At 27.9% G+C, this 21,143-nt stretch overlaps 2 protein-coding genes across 2 annotated transcripts; one reads left to right on the forward strand and one right to left on the reverse strand.

The window, feature by feature from the left end:
- Positions 1-5,153: 5,153 nt before the first annotated feature.
- Positions 5,154-6,295, reverse strand: LOC111291884 (myb-related protein 308-like). Its single transcript, XM_022883996.2, has 2 exons — positions 5,820-6,295; positions 5,154-5,727 (listed from the first exon to the last, which is right to left on the reverse strand). The coding sequence occupies exons 1-2, from the start codon at positions 6,080-6,082 to the stop codon at positions 5,280-5,282; spliced, it is 711 nt and encodes a 236-aa protein (XP_022739731.2). The 5' UTR covers positions 6,083-6,295; the 3' UTR covers positions 5,154-5,279.
- A 1,711-nt stretch (positions 6,296-8,006) lies between these two features.
- On the forward strand, positions 8,007-10,118 carry LOC111291881 (protein POLLENLESS 3-LIKE 2-like). Its single transcript, XM_022883993.2, has 4 exons — positions 8,007-8,324; positions 8,414-8,626; positions 8,717-8,872; positions 8,962-10,118. The coding sequence occupies exons 1-4, from the start codon at positions 8,157-8,159 to the stop codon at positions 9,886-9,888; spliced, it is 1,464 nt and encodes a 487-aa protein (XP_022739728.2). The 5' UTR covers positions 8,007-8,156; the 3' UTR covers positions 9,889-10,118.
- Positions 10,119-21,143: the final 11,025 nt, after the last annotated feature.

Here is a 21,143-nt window from a genome sequence, read left to right on the forward strand (position 1 = left end):
TTCAATTATTCTTGATGAAAATAACTACAATAGGTAGGTTATGGCTATGCATAGTTATCTAAAGGGAATGAAATTATGGCTTATTATTACCGAAGAACATAAAGTACCAAAAAGAAAAAAAAATCCGATGATAAATTTACAAATTGACTAGAGGAATGGGAAAGTAATAATCATCAAATTCTGACATGGTTCACTAACATCACTGTTTCTTCTATAAATGTACATTTTGGGCGATTTGAACTTACTAAAGATTCTTGAAATTTTCTTGTCACACGATACAACTTTACTATCATTACTCATCAATATCATATTTTGACCACCTTATCTCGACTTCATCAAGAACCAAGTCAATCGATTAATGATTTTTATTCTAAAATGCAACATTTACGGGATATGCTTAAAATTTTTTAGCTGAAATTCAAGGATGAAAGTAATGTTGGTAATTTTATTATTTATCAAAATCAAATTTGTCTTATTAAATTTTTAATGACACTTTGAAATGAATTTAAGAATACCAAGTCTTCACTTTTGCACCTACATCCTTTATCAACTATGGATAATGCTTTTATGAAATTAATATCTGAGGAAACTCGATTGGGTATTAGTTGGACTTATAGGGTTGATATTATTGTTGCTATTGTTACTCAGAAAAGTATTAATTTTGCTTTTCACAAGTCTTGTTCAAGATGTGGGAGGACTAATCATTCCGTCTAGAAATGTAGATCATAAACAGTAGTCTAATTCATGATCCTCGCACTGACAAGTCTATTACGGCAACAACCACTAAACCAAATATTTCTAAGTCTTTTTTTGAAACCATTACAATCTCCATCATTGATATTCAAACTTTTCTCAATCAAGTATTATCTTAATTTCATGTTCCTACCATGTTTGCTGCTACATTAGGTAATATTTGGTTATTTGATACTGCTTGTGGAAATCATATAACTGCTGATCTTTTTTTGTTCAAAAGTAAGATACCTATACCTAATGGTCCAATCATTAAAATAACAAATGGATCTATCTTAAAAGCCAGTCACATTGGTAATATTAAAACCTTAAAACTATATATATCTTTCACTTACCTTATTTTTAACCTTGCCTTAAATTTGCTTTCTCTTGTTTAACTTTGTGACCTTGGCCTTGATTTGCATTTTTTATAGCGATATGTTTATATTGTGCAAAATCCTCAAACAGGTCAGAAAGTTGGGATAGGACATAAGGTTAGAATATTGTTTGAGCTTGAAACTTTGAAAATTCCACAACACTTATTACTATTGCCACATCTCAAACAACCAACTCTTCAGTTTCTTTAGATTTATGGCATTCTAGGCTAAGACATACATCTATTTCTCGAATAAAGTAATTTGCTTCCACTGGTGTCTTAGGTAATATTTCTCATAATGTTTTTGATTATTTGTCTTGTCATCTTGGAAAGTAAAATGCTTTACCTTTTTAATAAAAATGATTTTATCTCATCTGTTCCTTTTAATTTAGTCTATTTTGATATTTAGGGTCCAACTCATACACCAACATTAGAAGATTCACGTTACTTTATTATATTTATTGATGATTTCTCTCGTTATACTTGGATATATTTATTCAAACAAAGAACTGAACTTTTATCAATTTTTCATGTATTCAATAACGTAATACAAACTCAATTTTTTAGAAAAGTAAAAATTTTCAGGTCTTACAATGTTGTTAAATATACAAAAATTAAGTTTCGTAACCTGTTAAAAGATAATGGGACTTTTTATTATAGGTTTTGCCTATATACTTCACAACAAAATGATCAAGTTGAAAGAAAACATCTTTATATTCTTGACATAGTTAGTGCCTTTCTCATTTCCTCTTCATTTCCTAAATATTTTTAAGGTAAAATTGCTCTTACTGTTGTTTACACTATTAATCGTGTTCTCACACTAGTATTAGGCACACAATCTTTCTATGAGTGTCTATACAATAAGGTACCTGATTATCATTCTTTTAAAATTTTTAAATATACTTACTTTATTCTACTTCTTACTCATGAAAAGACTAAACTTAAACCTAGAACTATATTTTGTTATTTTTTGGGTTATGGTATAAAACACAAAGGGTATAGATGCTATGATCTAGTGTTTAAACGTCTTCATATCTCATGACATGTAGTTTTTAGGAAACATAAAAAGTTCATTAGTGTGTCCACATTACATTCACCACGTTCTTCTCCATGTATTTTTACAGATTCATCTTTTTATTTTTCTTCAAATAATGAGATTATTATAAGTACTTATAACTCAAACAATGATTCATCTTCTTCCACTCTTACTATATCTGATCTAACTGAGGTTTCTATTAATATAGTTGTCCATTCACCATACATATCACCTCCACTTCATCGTTCCACTCGGGTAAGGGAACCTAACACTCAACTTCATGATTTTCACTATTATTATGCTTTTGCCATATTACATGAACCTTATAATTTTTATAAAGTTGTCTCTAATCCTATATAGCAGCAAGTAATGGTAAAAGAGCTTCAGGCTCTTGATAAAATTCATACTTTGGATATTGTTGAATAACCTTCTAATAAGTCAATGATTGATTGTAAGTGGGTTTACAAGATTAAGACTCGATCTGATGGGCAATAAAACATTACAAAACTCATCTTATTGCTCGAGGATTTACACAAGAATATGACATTGACTATGAAAAGACTTTTTCCCTAGTTGCACATTTCACATCTATTCATTCACTATTACCTGTTACTATAGCTAGAAAGTCGCCAACCTTTTAAATGGATGTTAAAAATAACTTCTTGAATGGTTATCTTACTAAGAAAGTCTATATGAAGCCACCTTCTGGTTTGTTTATACCTTCCAACATGGTCTGTTGTCTTCAATGTGCTTTATATAATCTTAAGCAAACCTCTAGAGCTTAGTTCTCAAAGTTTAGTAGCACTGTTGCACAACTTGATTTTATATAAAGTAATCATGATTCTATTTTTTTTTATTCGAACTACTAAAAATGGTACTACTCTTCTCTTAGTTTATGTGGATGATATAATCATTATGGGTAATAATGCAAATGGTTTTCATTTTAAGTTTGAGATGAAATATCTTGATCCTTTGAGTTATTTTTTAGGCCTTGAAGTCACTAATGATTCTACTAGTTTACATTTATCTCAAATAAAATATGCTTTTAATATTATTGCTCGAGCAAATTTAATTGATAGCAAGATTGCATCATCACCATTTGAACAAAATTTGAAGCTTCCTCCTTTTAATGGTACACCATTTCCAGACCTTATTTTTTATCCAACTCCGATGGGTAATCTTATATATTTGATATTTATTCGTCTAGTTATTACCTACATTGTTCATCTGGTTAATCAATTTCTATCTGCTCCTCAATCTACTCATTTACTGCTGTCCTCCGGATCCTACGATATGTCAAGGGTATTATGTTCCATGGTTTGCATTTTACCTTTAGTTCCTCTTTGGACTTGCATTATTATTGTGATGCTGATTGGACAGAAGATCTTACTGATCGTCATTCTACCACAAGCTACTATTTCTTTCTTGGTTCTTTTCATATTTTCTTGGCAAAGTAAAAAACAAACTGTGGTATCCTGCTCTAACACTAAAGTTAAGTATTGAGTTCTTACAAATGCCACATCAAAACTTCTATAGTTACAATGGCTACTTCAGGATATAAATGTTTCTCATCACTCTAGCACTCTTATATTTTGTAATAATTACAATGCCATTCAGATAGCTCATCATAATGTTTTTCATGAGCATACTAAATTGATTGTCACTTTATTCGTCACCATCTACTTGCTCAAACTCTTTGACTTGTTCCTATTACTATTGTTGATCAAAAAGCAGATATCTTCACTAAATTACATCCACTTGATCAATTTCTTGTCCAAATTTTTAAATTCAAGTTGACCTCTATATTATCATCTTGAGTTTATGGTCTAGTAATATTTTGATAATTTTTTAGGTTGATTTGATATTGATTTAAAGAATATTATATATTGATTTAATATTAATTTAGAGAATATTAGATATTGATTAAATGATTATAGAAATTGATTTAATCATTATTTTTATTTATTAAATTTTTTATTTTGTAATATTTTATCTCTATATAAATAAACTTTAAATCTTATTGTAAAACATAAATCATTACAATATAATTCTCAGCAGTTTTTTCTTTTTCAGACTGCATGCTATGAATCGACCGGGAATTAATTAAAAATTGATGAAGAAAAAGACTGCTAATTAGGAGTTTCGACGAAATTTTCTCAATTCACATTCCTTACCTACCCTGTGACAATCGTCCACCGTGACCTTGAAACTGTGTTAGTCACGAAAGCACGTAAAATAACATCAGCAGGGAGAAATTAAGGAAGAGGTGGTTTTCCCTAGTTATTATGGTCTAGCTACTGCAATCTCAATCACTACGCGTTGTCATTCCTGGGGAAAGAAAAGTTGGTCAAATTTTTACCCTCCAAGCCACTTCATTTTAGGCAAGCTCCTATAAGTTTTTCTTTTGTCAAAGACTAATTGCTCTGCCTGCATCAGCCATAGATGATCGTGGTTCATGGACCTTTAACCAACGGAGCCAACTTTTTCTCCCTGGGCCCCCTAGCTTGCGTTACATATGGAAATGTAACAGCATCTGTTTGTTCTCTTGAAAATATGAATAACTTCCCTTCTTTTTCAAGGCACTGTAACGGCTAATAAAGCAAAATCCAGATTAATTATAATTAGGCTATTTTGTCAGCATTTTACGGAAACAAAATAGCATAGACAAGTTTTACGAAATCCGGTTTTGTTTTTTTGTATGCATGCAGTCGGCAGCTGGCACAATAATTGTTTGGTAGGCAGAACTGCGTAAGATGGTAGCAATCTAGCAATGAATATTGAAGCCATTGCCTGTCCTCTCTCTTCCTCTGGCTTTCGCTTTCACGCCTATTCTCGCTCTTCTTTAATGCATGACTAAGATAGGTTACTTACTCCTTCGGCTCCATGTTACTTTCACCTTTCATCTTCCAAGATAGTTCATTAATCTACTTCAAAATAAAATAAAAAAAGAAAGTTTCCTTTTTCCAAATGGAATAAGAAACATTCAGAGATTTTATAAAAGATTTGAATATGTGGCCAAACATTGCTAAATCTTCATTGAAGTGTTGTCAGTTTAAAGTATATTGTATAGATACAACCCAGAGGGGAAGTAGAGAAGTTTAAACACATTAAACTATAGTTGATTTTGTAATTAAATTCTCACTTCAAAGCCATCTTTCTGTAATCCAAAACCCCATTCGTAAAGAACAAAAACTCACATGTTCTACTTCTACTTCCCCCACAAGTGCACTCCTTGCTGTTTCGCAGTCCCAAACTACAATAGAAGCAAATAACCTTTCTGTCTATTTTGTCCACCACCTGAGACAGGTTTGAAGAGGGAGGGCTTATCCGCAGCTCAAGATTCAATTCTGGATACTTTTCTCCATCTGGGTCGTTCTGGTTTATGTAACTAAGCTCATTATTGGACTTCACAACTTCTCTCGTAACTGCAGTATCTATGCTGTGAATAGCAGCTTGTTCATTGATCGATCGATGTGTTAAGGGGTCAATACCTCTACTCAGTAACTTCTTCTTTATGTGGGTATTCCAGTAATTCTTGATCTCATTATCTGTTCTTCCGGGTAGCCTTGCTGCTATTATTGACCACCTTAACTCAGAAACAAAAAGAAAAAACTTTAACCATTTCGGCCAGCTAAGGCATGAAAAGAAAAAGTAAATCAAAAGATCTCCTAGACTTACTTGTTACCAAGAAGGCTATGTAGCTTGATGATAAGTTCATCTTCTTCATCAGTAAAATTACCCCGCTTAACATCAGGGCGAAGATAGTTAATCCATCGAAGACGGCAACTCTTACCACAACGGAGAAGGCCAGCAGCTTTTGGGAGTGATCTCCAACAACCCTCTCCATGAGTTTGGATATAAGCTATGAGACGCTCATCTTCTTCGCTTGTCCATGCTCCTTTGTTTGTGTGACCTTTCTCACAACAAGGGGACCTGCCCATGTAGTCCTGCTTCAAGTAGTGGACTTTGCACTAATTTGGTAATGGTTGTGTAGCTTGGGTGGGGCTTTTGGCAAGGAGGGTGGTTTGCTATTCTATTGCTAGATATTGGATCAAAGGAGATGGATATTGTTTGGTGCGATCTAGTTAAAGAAGCAGCAAACCGAGTTTATATACATATATATATATATATATATAGGATTTCTAGTACGACTGTATTAAATGCTGCTTAATGTAGTTGGTAAAACTGAACGTCGTGTGGGCGAAGGTCAAAACTTCGTCCATCCAATCCGTCGTGACTCGCGCCACATATGAAACTTTAACAAAGTCACATCGCTCTCTCTCTCTCTCTCTCTCTCTCTCTCTCTCTCTCTAACAACACGTCTACTACATGGCAATGCCATCATCACTGTAGATTGTACCAAAATTTTGGTCCATGCCTATCCGAGTTTGGTTAAAAATCACTATGAATTACTATTAAATTGTAGCAGACGATTGGAGAAGCAAAAAATCTATGGTTCCTCTTCTCCTTTCAGAGGATAAAAAGCGTTGAATTATAGGGGGGATATGAGTGATGTAGCTGCAGTGAAATTATAAATTTCCACGTTCTGATTAGCAATGATTGGCTCTTGATCTCGTCTTGTTGAAGTAATGGAACCCATATATTAATCTCAAGTTTTAAACCACGAAATTTAATCCAGAAATTTCCAATGCTTTTATTCCATACTACCTTTTAGCCTGGCATGCGAACTAGTAAGCAACTAGGCTCGCAATTGGGTCCTGGGTGTCACTTTAGGCCTAACATGAGAGCTTAGAGCTTGGGTCATAAACTTCAAGCCTGCCCAAATCAATATTTCCTATGAGCGCAACCGGAGAAAATTTTTTTTTCATTTTCTTTTTTAAAAATAAATTATTCTCAGCCAAAAATACATCACCGTATAATTATAAGATAAAAAATATAATATTATAAATTATTATTAAATTATAGTAAAATATTTATTTGATATTTAAATTTTAAAAAATTTTAATATGACATTTAAATTTTAAATTATTAATTAATATAATACTTAAATAATTGTTCATCTAACATGTACTATTATTATAAACTAATCTCATTATAAATAAATATCACATTAGATAATATATTTTTAGTTAAGATATTATATTAAATATTTTAAAAATTTAAATATCATATTAAATATATTTTAATATAATTTGTGAACTATTATGATATTAATCCTTAAAAAAAACCTTTTTATAAGGTAATATTCTAAAAAATATATTATTTCCTTACATTTTATATAATTTTTTATCAATGCAAAAATCTTTATTTTTTTTATGCTAAAGATGAAAATGAAATAAAACATTTAGAAACATCTTAACATTATTACTTGTCAATAATATTGTAATATGTCAGTAAAATTTTAAACTCTTATTAATTTTAATAATCTAAAATTAAATTATAATAATCTCATATATAAAAAACATAATTTTAATATTACTATTTCAAAAAAATCCTATAATATTACGAAGACCGAGTTCTATATTTTTAAGAAGACGTGTGATATTTAACAAAATGAAGGGCGGTGTGTAGAATCTAATTTCCAAAATATGAATTATCGTTGTAAGATAAAATATATTGTAAGAAACAACATTGGCGGAATAAGAAGCAGAAAAGGCCAACGCGAGCCCCCATTGGATTTGGGAAATGGTTTGCTCTTATCATTGGAGGGTATGAATCGAAGCATGTTTTTACTCACAGGTCATAACTCTAAATATGCTGAAATTAGGGGTGAAAAAGGAGAATATCTCTTCTCTTACTGAAGAGTCCACGCCTCCACAACGGCTAGTACGTAAAACGGTAACCTCAACGGTCGAAATTTTCAAATCTTTTCTCCTAAAACCTCTCTAAATCGCATGGATTCTTACTCGCTCTCTCTTCACTTCTCCCTCTCCATTCTTCTTCTCCTTCTTCTTCACTCTTTTTTTTTTTTCTCTGTCCCACAAATCTTTCTTCATCTTCGATATCACTGCAAAAGACAAAGGAAATTATAAATAGTAAATTGTGTTTTTGAAGATGTTACAAGATGTGTGGAACGCTCCTCCGGGATTCAGGCCCTCTAAATCTGCCCCTACTTCTCCAGCGAAGCCTCTCGGGGTTTCTAGAACTCGGTCTGAGTCCTTCCAAGCCATCCACAAAGTCCCAGTTGGTGACACTCCTTATGTTAGAGCCAAGAATGTTCAAGTAAGAATATTTGAGAACTGTTCTTTTTTTTTTTCTATTTATGTTTCTTTCAAGGGTATTTATTGGTTTGGATATTGGTATTGGTTCAGTTGGTAGATAAAGATCCAGAGAGGGCAATTCCTTTGTTTTGGGCAGCCATCAATGCAGGGGATAGAGTGGATAGTGCTTTGAAAGATATGGCCATTGTGATGAAGCAACAAAATAGAGCAGAGGAAGCCATTGAGGCTATCAAGTCATTGCGTAGTAGATGCTCAGATCAAGCGCAGGAGTCTCTTGATAACATTCTATTGGATCTCTACAAGGTCTGTTCACAAATGTAAAATTAAGAAGAACTATATCAAGGTTGTTTTAGCAATGGCTGACTTGTTTTGTTGGTTATTTTAATTCTACAGAGATGTGGAAGATTGGATGACCAAATAGCATTATTGAAGCACAAATTGTATTTGATTCAACAAGGGCTGGCTTTCAATGGGAAGCGCACCAAGACAGCCCGATCTCAAGGAAAGAAATTTCAGGTGTCCGTGGAACATGAAGCAACTCGGTTGCTGGTAGGACTCCAGCCTTCTCATCTTTCCTTTTTATCAACTCCATAGTTTTAATGGATACATGTATTAAGAAAATTCTTTTTCTTTTTCAGGGAAATTTGGGATGGGCATTGATGCAGCAGAACAACTATATCGAAGCAGAAGATGCTTATCGCCGGGCACTTTCAATTGCTCCTGATAACAACAAGATGTGTAATCTAGGTATTTGTTTGATGAAGCAAGGTAGAATTGCAGAGGCTAAAGAAACTTTGCGAAGAGTGAAACCAGCAGTTGCTGATGGACCAAGAGGGGTAGATTCCCATCTCAAGGCCTATGAGAGGGCACAGCAGATGCTCAAGGACCTTGAGTCTGAGATGATGAACAAGGGAGGGGACCGGATTGAACAAAGCCGGCTCTTTGACGCCTTCCTTGGTTCTTCATCAATTTGGCAGCCCCAGCCTTGCAAGGATCCTATCAGCTTGCCAACAGCAAATGCTGTCAAATCACATGATGATTTTGCAGATGAGAATATCAATTCGAATATAATGGCAAGCCAGATGGTGATTCCTCAGCAGGCAACTGCAAAACCAGTTGCTTTTCCTTCAGGAAATTCTCTAAATATTGATGCACCACCGTTCTATTCATCAAAATTCGTGAAGGAGCCTGGTGTAAAAGATTCAGTTGGAAATCAATCGCATGACACTCTTAAAAGAACAAGGTCTTGGAACTCTGCTAACTCTATGAGAGTGAATGAAATGGGAGACTACTCAAAACCTTTCTCTGCAGAACTGGAAAAACCAGAGATTAAGACAAGAAGGCTTTCTCCTTCATCCGAAGAGAAAGGAGACAAATTGGCAGATTTATTACCCGACAGCGAAGACTTTGAAGAGGCTATCATTGCTGCAGTTCTTGGCCCAACAAATGAACCAGGGAAGGGGGTTGGAACCAGCACTCAAAAGATCTTTCCAAAGAAAATTGACAAGAGGCTTAAGGTCTTCCAAGACATTACTCTTTCTTTGAGTCCTAGAGCCCTGACTTAATCTAATCATGTTAACTGTCTTTAATTTAATTTCTTAAATTGAACTAGTCGGTTGGAGATGAACTTGTTCTCCTAACCTCTTTGACTTCTATTCCTGTAGAAGAAGGGGTAGCAGTTTTTAAGGTAGCTCAAGTTGCCGTAAGCTAATACATTTTTATTTATATTTACGCCTCTCAAATAAGGCGCATCCCCACATCCATCAAAATAAATACAATTTAGCATTTCCACAACTGAAAAGTATTTGTTTTTCGCCTATCTCACTTCTGAATTGGAAATTATATTCCCAAGTTGAGGTTCTTCTGTTATGCAAAAACACATTAGTTTGCATATGGCGATTGAAATAGGATTCAGTTTGCATGTTAAGGAAACAGAAAAAAGAGTAACTTTATCAATGAATTATTTGTACCCAAAAAAAAAAACACAAGCAAACTGAATCCTATTCCAATCTCCATATGAATTGTGCAATACTTTACAATTTCCGATTTGAGTAAGGTGAAACTCAAGTGAATTTCCTGTAAAGTTCATAATAGTTAACTGAGGATTGCCATAGCTGCAGCAACAACTCCCACTCAAATCTAACCTTAAAGGTGAAATGAAGCCTAGCTCAGAGAGTTTCTTGTGGGAAGCTGCATAATCTGAAGAAAGCATCCTCATTCTGCCATTTAAAAGAGAATAAAAATCTCAATTCCTTGTGAATAATAATAGACAATGGAACAAGTAAAATTCTCCTCCAACTTCAAGTGAGAGATACGGTTACTTTGCAGTTTATGGTTTAGAGCCACGTTGTGAACAGGTATCAAGCTGAATCAAAAAGACCAACATAGCTGCCGAACTTCGGATTATCTACTAGAGCCTCGTCCGTGGGAAGTCTCAGTAGATCTGAGTCTGACTCAGCAGCTCCCTGATTAAAGGATGACATTAGCTGAACGTACACATACTTTAAAGGATAAGAAATTGCCAAGGTTTTTACCAAGAACTTACCTTGAAGTATGAATTGTCAAACTTCAACGGATCCTTTATCCAAGCACCTTCCAAACCTGATCTTTCAGGATGTGCTCTCCCGTAGAAAATCAGAAACAGAAAACTTTAATTTGTTTCTTTTAACTCGTACTTGATTAAGAGCTTTTGCTAGATTCTTATTGAATTGCATAGAGAAAGTATCAATGTACGGGCCCCAGATTGTGCCACAATTTCCATGTCAAATAGACCCATCCCCTTAAAGATGTCCCTCAAATGTCAACCAAATCAGAAAAAGGCGTATGTACATCGTAACAAGGTAATGTCAACAAAAGCTAAATTTGTAAGACACCTTATATGAGATAAAATCGTGAGATCTTTAAATTAAAATAAATAATATCTTATAAGTTAGGTGTGAGTCTCCACAAACAGTATTAGAGTGATTATCAGTTAGACAGAAGCTAAGTGCTATATTGTGAGAGCTATCTCTAAAATCTTGCAAAAGCTAAGTGTTATACGGTAAGAGCCACCTCTAGAATCCTAACTTCTGGTGTGATCCTATGATCTATGTGTGTTTTATATTGAGCTTGCCTAATGTTTGGTGTGAGCAGAAGCTAAGTGCTATACGATGAGAGCCATCTCTAGAATCTCAACTTCTGATGTGATCATGTGATTTGTGTGTATTTTGTGTTAGGCTTGCCCAACGTTTGGTGTGATTTGGCATATCCATGTGCTTTGTGTTGGGCTTTACAAAGATGTCAAGTTTTAATAAAGAGAGTTAGTAATGCCTCAATTTCACATCAAGTGCTTTAAAGATCTGTTATAATATATATATAAAGAGAGAGGCTTAAATCCAAATTAGTGAAGCACCTTTTATGGAATAAAACTGTGAGACTTTCAAGTCAAAGCAAACAATACTTCGTAGATTGAGTGTGGATTTTCACAAATGATAACAGAGCGATCATTAGTCGGATAAGAGCTAAGTACTATACCGTGAGAGCCACATCTAGAATATTACCGAAACTAAGATTATATGGTGGGAGCCACCTTTAGAATCTTAACATCTGGTGTAATCCTGTGATTTATATGCTTTATGTTGAGCTTGTCCAATGTTTGATGTGATTCAATGGATCTGTCCACCTCTAGAATCTCAATGTTTGGTGTGATCCTGTGATCAATGTATGCTTTATGTTGAGCTTGTTCATCATATGATCTATGTGTGCTTTTATGTTGAGTTTGTTTAATGTTTGATGTGATTCGATGGATTTATATACTTTGTATTGGGCTTAACGAGGACATCAAGTTTTAACAAAAAAGTTTGTGACACGTTAATCCCATATCAAGATAATCTGAGATTTTACTATGATATATATATTAAGATTTAAAATCGAAACTTGTGAGACACCTTTTATGAGATAAAATCATACGGATAATATTTCATGAGTTGAGTACAAGTTTTCACAAAAATAGTGAAATTAAAAAACTTTGATAAGTACTAGGAAAATGCCTTTCTTCAGCAAATAGTATTAAATCCTAATATATTCATAGAGCCAAAAAAAAAAAGTTACTAAGAACTAAATACCAATTAATATGATTGGATGAATACAAGTTTTGGTGAATAAATAAATATATATAATAGTTTTTGACATGTGCGTAAGAACATGCACTTCTTATCTTTAAAATTTTATTTTAATAAATAATTTTTGTAATACTATGATAATAATAATAATAAATACTAATAATTTAATTTTGATTTTGGTATAATAAAAGTAAATTTTGATAAGTCTTGATATAATTTTGATTTTGATAATTTTTTATATAATTTTGGTAACTTTCGATATTAGTTTAATAACTTATAATATAATTTTGATAACCATTGATAAAATTTTGGTAACTTCTTTGATGTAATTTTAGTAATTAACCTTTTAATAACTTATGATATATTTTTAGTAATCATGGATAAAATTTGTGTCATCTTATATTTAACAATGAATTCTCATAAAAAAGCGTAGATTCAATTATAGTATAAGATAATTTTTTTATATAATAACATTATTATTTTATTTAAATTTAGAATTTTTTTACTAAATTTCTTTATTGAATAGATTTGTGTTAGGTTTATTATAATCTCCCAAGATAAAATTTTTAGTTTCGTTTCTACTATTAATCAAAGTTCAATTCATAGCAACTTTAAGTATAATAAAAATTTATCAATGATTAACAATTAAGTTATTATTGATTTGTTATTTTATTTTCAGCAATTTATTATTAAGTTATCAATAATAAACTGTTCAATTATCAATAATTTATCACTAAATTAATATTGATTTACAACTAATTTATAATGATTTACTGCTAAACTATAAATGATTTATTATTAAATTATTGATGATTTACTACTAAATTATTAATAATGATTGATTTGTCATAAAATTATAACCAATTTACTATTAATTTATTGATGATTTATTATAAAGTTATCAAAGATTAACTAATTTACTATTAAATTATCATTGATTTACAACTAAATTATTATTGATTTACTTCTAAGTTATCAATAATTTACATCTAAATTATCAATGATTTATTATCATGTTATTATCCATTATGTTATCATTTATTTACTACTTAGTTGTCAATTATTTACTATAAAATCATCACATATTTATTATTAAATTAACCATGATTCATCATCAAGTTATCACTAATTTATATTAAATTATCCTTAATTTACTATTAAATCATTTAACTTTTAAGTTATTGATGATTAAGTATTACTTAATTATATTGATTTACTTTTAAGTTTCTAAAAATTAACTATTAAATTATCATTGATTTATTATTCACTTATTTATGATTTACTACAAAGTTTATAAATTAATTACTACTAAATCGAGACTAATTTACTATTAAATTATATTAATTTACTATTAAGTTATTATTGATTTATTATTACATTATGAATTATTAACTACTGATTTATCACTCTTTTGTATTAACCTATCTTTGATTTACTAATATATTGTTATGTATCTACAACTTTAAAACATGAAATTTAAAATGTCCACTAATAATATATAAAATAATTTTCTTTTTATATGATAACATTATTATTTTATTCAATTTTAGATTTTTTTTTCACTAATTTTTTTATTGAATAAGTTAATGGTAAGTTTATCTTAACTTTTTAAATAGTAAGTTTTGATTGATAATTAAGTTATCAATTATTTATTTCTAGATTATTAATGATTACTACTAAATTTTCAATGATTTACTTTTAATTTATGATTGATTTGCCATTAAGTTATGAATAATTTCTATTAAATTGTTGGTGATTTACCACTAAGTTATTGATAATTTATTAAAAAGTTGTAACCAATTTATTATTAATTTACCAATGATTCACTAAAAAAATTATCAATGATTAATTAATTTACTAAAAAATTATCACTAATTTACAGCTATATTATTAATAATTTACTATTACATTTCAGTGATTTACTGTTAAGTTATTAATTTATTACTAAATTATCAATGATTTATTATTATATTTTTTATATATTTCTTATTATGTTATCATTCATTTACTACTTAATTTTTTTATTATTTATTATAAAATTATCATCGATTTATCACTAAATTATATATAATTCATTACCAAGTTATTATTGATATTAAATTATATATAATTTATTATTAAATTATTATTATATTATCTATGATTTACTCAAAGTTCTATTGATTTACTTTTAAATTTTCAATAACCAACTACTAAATTATCAATTATTTACTAGAAATTTATCATTGATTTTCTATTAAATTATTTATGATTTTCTATTGTCAATTAATTACTATTAAACTAAAACTGATTTACTATTAAATTTTTACTAATTTACTATTAAATTATTATTGATTTATTTTGATTTATTACTAAGTTATTAATAATTAACTATTAAATTATCACTTATTTTTTGTTAAGCTATCCTTGATCTAATACTATGTTATTATACATTTACAATTATATGATAATTGATTTACCATTAAGGTATTATGCATATATTATTATATTATTACTAATTTACTAAAAAGTTATAAATTATTTACTATTAAATTATCATTCATTTACTATTAAGTTATAATTGATTACTACTAAATTAGTGATAATTACTATTAAGTTATATTGATTACATTTAAATTTCTAATGATTATTTACTAAGTTATTAATTATCTTCTAATATGCTATCATTGATTTGTGCATATCCAAAAATAAAAGTAACCACAATGTAGGCTAAATGATCAAGTTTAAATGACTTGAAAATTAAGAGTAAATGCTCTTAATTTACTATCATAGTTTAATACGTAATGATAAGTTAAAATCATAATTTTTTATACTAATACAAGTATTAAAACTAAATTAAACAAATATATACAACATATATTAAGTCAATATTTCTAAGATATTCTTTAAACTTTTTAGCTTATAGTAAAATAGTATATATTAAGATAAGCTTTATTAATGATTTGATTGAATTATTAGTATATGCATTTTTATACCTATTAGCAAAGTACAATTACATATAAAGATTGAAAATTTTGAAGTGTTATGTCACCAATTGAAGTAATAAATTTTGTCTTATATTTCTATTTTTAAGATGCAAGTTTGGGTAAAATTTTTGTTATATATATATAATAAAAGTAATAAAAATAAATTTACTAAATAAAATTTATAAAAATTAAACATACAACAATTTAAAAAATATTAAATTTGCAATAATTAGCTTTGCATTTTGCATAAATTATTTTTATTAAATGAAAAGATAGTATTTTTTATTATTATTACTTCATTCTTATTACTATCATTCAAAATAACTTTTTAATTTTGATGTTAATTAACTTCTTCATTTGAAAAGAGTAAAAAATATTTCGCATTTTTCATAAAAAAATTTATACTAAAGGAAAAAATGGTATATTTTTAATTGTTGCTTCATTCTTATTACCATCATTCTAATTAACTTTTTTTTATATTTCATGCAAATCAATTTCTCTATTTGGAAAGAGTAAAAAATATTATAAAGGGTCATAACAATTCAAATAATGTTTAACTCTATATTGTTTACATGAATGAGTTTGAACTATAATATGATCTATTACAAATGAAATGTTTGAATTGTTTCCTTCAACCCATTTAGCAGCAACTTAACTAACAAATAAACGATTATAAACTTGTTAATCTAGATTAACATTTCTATAATACAAATATCAAAATTCTAAAAAAAAAATCCTTCAATCTCTGCAAAACTTGGCATAAAGATTTTTTTTTAAAATTATCATTGGTATCTCCATCACTTTTACACTTAAATTTTCATTGTGTTGAGTTCTTATTCTATTTTAAAATTTGTTATCGATTCATAAAAGTAAAACTAAAATAACATGAATTAATCAATTAAAATTTGAAACAATTTAAAACTTAAATTGACTATAAATAAATTTTTTACTCATTTTAAATTATAATTTAATTAAAAATAATATAATACGCATAATTACAAAAATGAACTAATTTGACTCGATTTTAATTGATTTTAAAAAGTTAACAACTTAATAGTTATTTAAAACTCCGAAATCATTGAATATAACCAAAATTCAAATTGAAATAATAACCTAGTCAAAATCTAATATTAGTTATTCATCTTTTGTACCAATTTTAAAGTTCTTTATTTAAGTTTTTCCCTTCATTTTTAATGTTTTATTTTTATTATCTTTATGGTTAAATTAGTTAATTAATTTTAAAAGTATTTCTAAAGTGATATTATAATTACATATAATTGAGTATACTTCTTTTTTATTTGAATTTAAGAATATTTGAATCCAGTTTTTTAAACAAAGTGAAGTATGCACCAATTATTGAGTTAAATTTGCTTAAGTGCATAGGTAAATAATTAAGTACATTACGAATAGAAGTATATGATAAAACTTGACTCAATTTAATTAGTTATTGGTCTGAAGTCTTAAAATGATTAAAATACTAAATACACAATAAAAATAAAGATTTATTAAATAAATTTTGTTAATGGATGCTTTTAAAACACTTTTAAGTTTAGTTAAATTATAATTATAATAATTTTTATTTTAGAAGTCAAGTGATAATTAATTTGATGAATTTCAATTCTTTTGAAAAAATATTATATTATATGACAACCTTAAAAATTTTGATACAATAGTGAACATTCATTAATTAATATAAAAGAGAAAATGAATGAGTATATAATGTTTTTCCATATAAAAAATTTCATATTAATCTTTAAAAAAATTGAAATCAATACAGTTATATAGTTTTCATTGAAATATCATAGAACACTAATCTTTTTTGTCATATGGAGAAGATAAAGTTATGCATAACTAATCAATCATTCGTCTCATTTTTCTACTTAGAATAATCTTCATATAGTGCTTCCATCAATTGGATGTAATTGTACATTTTATCAATTGAAATCTTAATTTTTTATTTAAAAAATTTTATTATACTTAAATTTTTATTATATAAAAATTTTAAAATACATAACTTTAAAAAGTAAAATAAAATCCTAACCTTAGTACTTATCATTTTTTTTTAAAGAAAATTTCAATTCCAAGAATAACAAATTTGTTATATAATACTTATACAATTTATAATGATTTCGCTTTTAGCATTAACAATGTAAATTTTCATGAATCAATGTAACTTTGACATAAACATATTCAAAAGATAGTTGCAATGAATTTTGTCATACCTTGAAAGAATTCACCAAAAACATTTTATTTTACTTCTTTTGATAATTTTTTACTTTGAATAATTCACATTTAGTCATTCAACCACCTAAATAACAAAAAAAAAAAAAAATAGTAATTTAATACAATTGAGAAAAATTAAATAATTTTGAGATATAAATTAATTATATATACGCATATTAAGATAAAAATTGAGAAAAAACTAAATAGTTATTGTTTTAATTAAAGTGAACAATTCTTATGACAATTTAATGGGATACAATCCTAAACAACTGGTAGCTTCAACATCTCATGAATTATCTATATCTACAGGTGAAAAGTCCAATTAAAATATTTAATAAATTACAGAAGGCTAATTATTGGAAGATAGAATGCAATTGATTTACATTTAATTTGATATTAGTTTTTATTCATAAAAATAACAATTACAAAATTTTAGAGAAAAAAATACAAAATAGAAATTAATTATAGAGCTTATACTAAACTATAAAAATAATATATTAAAGTATTATTTCAAGAGACTAAAAAGGTTAATTGTGTTATCAATAATCAAATAATTAACTCATAAAACATATAAATAACAAAATCATTAACATATATATATAGTTAATATATTAAAACAAAAAAAAAAAAACAAATATCTTTCAATGTCTTAATTATGATTATCTTAAATGAATTTATTTATTAACATAAATTACATATACAATTATTTTTACAATAACTAAATAAATAAACTCCATATATTTGTTTTATATCTATATACATTAAGCTATGATCTTGTTCTATTTATATTTTCATTTGATGTGAAAATCATTTTATTTATAAAAAGAGTCTAATAATAAAAATAAAATCATTTAAATTAAAATTTATAAAAAATTATTAATTATATTTTAATTAAATTAAAATTTATAAAAAATTATTAATTGTATTTTAATCAATTACTTTTAATATTTTGAAATTAAAATTTTATTAAGGATATTTTAGTTAATCATTTTTAACATTTTTTAAATTTAATTATAAAAATAGTCTAATAATAAAAAAATTCATTTAAATTAAAATTTATAAAAAAAAATTTACCAAGCATATTTTAATCAATCATTTTTAATACTTATAGAATTAAAATTTTAAAATTTTAAATAATTTAATTTTACATAAATTTTATTTTTAATTATAATTTATTTAAATTAAACTTAAATAAATTAATAAAAATTATATATTTAAAGATAAATTTATTATTTTAAAAATTTATAAAAATATTTAGATCGAATACTATTAATCTTTTGATATTCGTATTTTTATATATAGATAATATATATATGTATCTATATATATATATATATATATATTGAGTACAAAGTCAATAGTAGGACCTTGTGTAACCTCAACTGCAACAACTCCAGTAAGTTGTAAATCCAAAATATCACCAGCGTACGTAATTTCCCGATGCCTTGCCTGTCCTTATCATGACATCAAAGCAGCGGGAGAAATATAAATAGTTAGGCGACAATTAATAAGTCAGGAGAGGAAAAAAATCAATTCCTAAATATATTGATCAAAATAAAATCTGAATTCTGAGTCTGACCACAAAGTTAACGGCTACTTTCAGACCATTGCATGCATTAGGTTCAGGACACAACTAAATTTAAGTATAAGATTTAGGTAGATTTTCATCAGTTGTCAATTGCATTTGTCCAAATTATATATATAGGTTTTGTTTTGTAGCGCGAAGCATGCATGATGCTGTGATGTGAGCCAGCCTATAAGGTTAATTTAGAGTTAAGCATGCGAGATTGGCCAGCTAAGTGTGATTCCCTCAAAAAGATATTCAGATTTGATACTTGACGATGATCATGGACTTCACATTGTTTTCTATATATAAATATTATAAAACCATTGTTCTTCTGATGATTTGATTGACGATATTAGAATAAACTATGGACTTTGATCTATTTAAAAAAATAATAATAACACCAATATTTTTTTAAACTAAATGTTCAACTTGCTTTTATAAAGTGCAAACAAAAACTCATGGAATGCACAAAGCAATGTTCATCAAGGACTGGTGTGATGTGAACTGTGGTCACAGGTGAAGTGAAGTCTCGTAATTTAGGATAAAACTCTATTAATCAGGTGAAGCGAAGTCTAGTAATTTAGGATAAAACCCTAATAAAATTATTTAAGTGAAGTATGTAATTTTAAAAAATAATTAAAAAAAATTTAATAAAAATTTAAATTAATAAATTGATAAAATTTAATATAAAAATTAATAATATGTAAAAAATTATTTATAGTTTAAATTTAACTAATAATTATTTAACTATAAAAAATTTTATCAATATTTTTATTAAAAATACCTATATAAAAATTTATCAAAATTTATTAATTCTTTTTAAATTTTACACAATTAATCTATATAATAAAAACTTTTAATCTATAAATTTTACTTTTTTTAATTTTAAAAATTTTTTAATTAATTTTAATAAAAAATTTTGAATGAAAGTCTTTTCTATTACTTTTACTAGAGTTTAGAAGATGACAGCCGAGACAAGTTGCATATCTATTTAAGAACAAAGTAAGGAGGATGTAATTCAAAAACGACGACAAGGGCAATGTTGTCTCAAGCAGATGATATTTTCAGCAGTTATCCTGAAATGTTCTCTGCTGGTCTCCATTCCACTGTCACAGTTCCCTAAAAAGGCCAGCAATTGAATGTACGATTTAATATTTCTCAATGCAATTCCTACTACTACTAAGTTCTTTTCCAACTAGTGTGATTACTGAGTCTGAGTAGTAGACTATTAGTGGAAGCAAGTATATCAGATGAGCATGCAAGATTCAAGTTCAATGCTGCATTCTTTCATGGCAAGAGGCACCATTCTCCACCTCTTTTCAACACCAAATAACCTTATCAGATAGAAGGAAAATGGAAAAGACAGAATTCTCATTTCATATCTTTTTCTCATTCAATCTTTTACAGTCATATGACTCTTTTAATTTATTTTGTTTGAGCATCGTCTAACCAATTGATAAATTATTAAAATTTTAATTTTAATAATAAGATTTAATTAGAACAACCTCAAATTAAAAAGAAAATTGTTTCAGCTTTAACCTAATCTTATAACTTATACGACAACTAATAAGATTCAAATATATGGTGGAGTTGAGATTTTCCATTTTTTCAATAAATTCAAATAGGGTCAAAGTTCAAGCATATTATATTACAGGAGTTTAAGCTTTTTTTATCACTTATAACGACTACTCTTTCTTCTAACTTAAAACCCAAACGCTTGTGAATATCAATTATGGAATAATCATGTTATCTTCTTAATGAAGCATTCATAATCCCTCTTATATGATTTGATCCAATTTGACTTTCCAGTTTCCCCATATCCAAATTAAGCTTTCCAATGGCCGTTTAAATGTGCAAATGACGAGAACGCCCTTAGAATTTTCCAAATCTAGCAGCCACGCCCGTACATCTTCCACTGGCTAATATATGAAATATATATCAGCTTGGTGGCAGGCTGTGTTTCT

This window comes from Durio zibethinus, chromosome 10 (assembly GCF_047325235.1).
Source record: "Durio zibethinus cultivar Kanyao isolate XHJ-2024 chromosome 10, ASM4732523v1, whole genome shotgun sequence".
NCBI classification, from domain to species: Eukaryota; Viridiplantae; Streptophyta; class Magnoliopsida; order Malvales; family Malvaceae; genus Durio; species Durio zibethinus.

Excerpts from the sequence above, each read along its gene's own strand:
- LOC111291881 (XM_022883993.2), top strand. The coding sequence starts at position 8,157 with ATGTTACAAGATGTGTGGAACGCTCCTCCGGGATTCAGGCCCTCTAAA. Across the intron at positions 8,325-8,413 it reads TTAGAGCCAAGAATGTTCAA|TTGGTAGATAAAGATCCAGA; the intron begins GTAAGAATATTT and ends GTATTGGTTCAG. Across the intron at positions 8,627-8,716 it reads TTCTATTGGATCTCTACAAG|AGATGTGGAAGATTGGATGA; the intron begins GTCTGTTCACAA and ends TTAATTCTACAG.
- LOC111291884 (XM_022883996.2), bottom strand. The coding sequence starts at position 6,082 with ATGGGCAGGTCCCCTTGTTGTGAGAAAGGTCACACAAACAAAGGAGCA. Across the intron at positions 5,728-5,819 it reads CATAGCCTTCTTGGTAACAA|GTGGTCAATAATAGCAGCAA; the intron begins GTAAGTCTAGGA and ends TTCTGAGTTAAG.